Source organism: Carlito syrichta, unplaced genomic scaffold (assembly GCF_000164805.1).
Source record: "Carlito syrichta isolate Samal-C Ts95f unplaced genomic scaffold, Tarsius_syrichta-2.0.1 Scaffold305872, whole genome shotgun sequence".
In the NCBI taxonomy this organism is placed as follows: Eukaryota; Metazoa; Chordata; class Mammalia; order Primates; family Tarsiidae; genus Carlito; species Carlito syrichta.
In genome coordinates, this window is record NW_007249968.1 from 292712 (window position 1) to 295472 (window position 2761).

A 2761-nucleotide genomic window follows, 5' to 3' on the forward strand; every position below is an offset into this window, starting at 1 on the left:
CAGCCTTCCGAGTAGCTGGAATTACAGGCATGCGCTACCACGCCCGGCTGATTTTTTTGTAGAGATGAGGTCTCACTGCCCAGGCGGGTCTCGAACCCCCGGGCTCAGGCAACTCACTCACCTCAGCCTCCCAAAGGTGCGAGATTACAGGCTGAGCCACCGAGCCCGGCACTCATAAGGTTCTTTCTTGCTTTCCCCCAATCCGTATTTGTATCTCCCTTTTTACAGTGAAAATTCTATTTTCCAACAATATCAACATATTTACTCATTTTCTCACTTCTATAATATTAAGACATCTAAAAGTGTTTCAGAATTGCTTCACCTTTTATTACCCCCCCCAAATAATGTGCTACAAAGAGTTCAAGATGTTTTTCAGTTCTTGCTACCCCATCCAAGATGGGGAGTGTTAAATACCATCTTTGAACATTTCTTGGTGTTTCTCCTTCCTTTCAGATCTTTTATTCATCTGAAATACAGTTGGGTTCGTTTGCTTTGCCTCAATTTCTGTTTATTATTCCTCCCTTGTTGATTTAATTTAATTTATTTTTTGAACATGTAGGATAGCCATATCCTTCCAAATGTCAAAACTAAACAAAGAAGGTATTACTCATAGGAATGGCGTTTTCTTTCTTTTTATTTTTTGAGTTGGAGTCTCACTCTGTTGCCCAGGCTGGAGTGCAGTGGCACACTCATGGCCACCACAGCCTTGACCTGCTGGACTCAGGTGATCCTTCCGCTTCAGCCTTCCAAGAAGCTGAAACTACAGGTGTGTGCCACCACGCCTGGCTAATTTTTTGATTTATTGTAGAGATGAGGTCTCACCATGTTGCCCAGGCTGGTCTCGAACCTCTAGGCTCAGGCATTCTTCTTGCCTCAGCCTCCCAAAGTTCTGGGATTACAAGCGTGAGCCACCACGCCTTATTAGGAGTGGCGTTTTCTTCTGCGTTCATTCTAGCCCATTCCTTCCTACTCTTGTAGGTTCCCAACTGGTTTTGGTTATTTTCTCTGCTCTTCATTTTGTAGAGATAAGCATATGTATTATTTCCTCTTTAGTCTTACACAAAAGGTAGCAGACTATATTTGTTCTTTTGCCTTTTTCATTTAACAATATCTCCTGGAATTGACCCCTTTATCAATTGTAGAGATCGACCTTGTTCTGTTCCCAGCTACATAGTACTCCATTATATGTATGTGTCATTGTCTACTCATCTAATTTCCTGTATTTGAACATTTAGGTCATTTCTAATATTTTACAATAGCTATTAATACTGTAATTAATAGCCTTTTGCATATGTATTTTCATTTTGTTGGAGGTATATCTTCAGGGTTAATTCCTGGAGGAGGAATTATTGAGATAAAGGATAAATGTAAATGTAATTTTGATAGATGTTAGGTTTCCTCCCATTGGTGTGGTAACCCTCTCTCTTTCCCCCCAAGCGGTGTGTGAGAGTGCCTGCTTCCCACAGCCTTACATCGACATGTACTGCCAAACTCTTACATCTTTGTCAATCTGATGGGTTTCGGTGTACTATTTCTGTGTAGTTTAAATTTTCATTTCTTTAATCTTGACTAAGTTAAAGGACTTCTACTTTTTTTTTTTTTTTTGAGTCAGCCTGTTGCCCAGGCTGGAGTGCAGTGGCATGTTCATGGCTACTGCAGCCTCGACCTGCTGGGCTCAGGTGATCCTTCTGCCTCAGCCTTCCAAGTACCTGGAACCACAGGTGTGCATCACCACGCCCAGCTACTTTTTTGATTTATTGTAGAGATGAAGTCTCATCATGTTGCCCAGGCTGGTCTCAAACTTCTGGGCTCAGGCAATTCTCTTTTCCACCTCCCAGAGTGCTAGGATGACAGGTGTGAGCCACTGCACTAGCGGACTTCTACTTTTTAAAGTTGGATGGTAGTTAGTGCAGCAACATAACTTACAATTCAAAGGTGCTACTCAAGAATATCTTTTGCTTACATTTGGCGGTTCAAGTCCTCTGATCAGACTAAGACCTTCGGTCAGTAGAAGGCCAGTATTGTCTCCAAGTGGGGAACAGGAATCTATTGGTACGTAAAAAAACTTTATTTGGGCAGCTGTGCCTTTATACATTTCTCATTTTCTCATGGTACTTCTAGGTTGGCCAGGTCCATGGTGGGTTGATGGGAATTATTCAGAGAGCTATGGTCAAGGCGTGTCCACACGTCTGGTTTGAACGCTCAGAAATGAAGGATCGACACCTGGTTACCAAGAGGTAAGCAGTGAGATTACTCAGTATTTTCATTGGGGCAGCATAAAAGCTGCTAAATCTTGGCCTTCCTGCCAAAAAAAGCACTAAGGAACAAACTAAAACATACATACTTCTGTTTGCAGTTGAATTTTTCTGACAAATCATCTGTCTTAGCCAGATTTTTTTTTTTAATTAATTCTGCTTGGCATGGTGGCTCATGCCTGTGATTCAGCACTTTGGAAGGCTGAAGTGGGAGGTTTGCTTGAGCCTAGGAGTTCGAGATTAGCCTGGGCAACACAGTGAGACACCATCTTAAAAAAAATTAAATTAAAAACATTTTAATTCTGTAGTCATAAAGGGATTTGTAATCAGACTAGAGGCCCAAACATCTATATTACAGCAATTTGCCTATAGTTCAATCCCTGAATTTTCAAAGTGAAAAATTACCTCCTTGAAGGTTAAATAATTTTTTTTTTTCTTTTGAGTTGGAGTCTCACTCTGTTGCCCAGACTGGAGTGCAGTGGCTGCTCCTGGCCACCGCACCCTCG

General features: G+C 41.7%; 1 protein-coding gene across 1 annotated transcript in view; it reads left to right on the top strand.

Moving 5' to 3' along the window:
- GPAT3 (glycerol-3-phosphate acyltransferase 3) overlaps positions 1 to 2761 on the top strand; it is a 24442-nt gene that overhangs the window by 12281 nt on the left and 9400 nt on the right. Inside the window, exon 5 of the mRNA XM_021714917.1 lies at positions 2122 to 2237. Coding sequence (XP_021570592.1) covers positions 2122 to 2237 — 116 coding nt within the window. The remainder of the gene's footprint in view (positions 1 to 2121; positions 2238 to 2761) is intronic.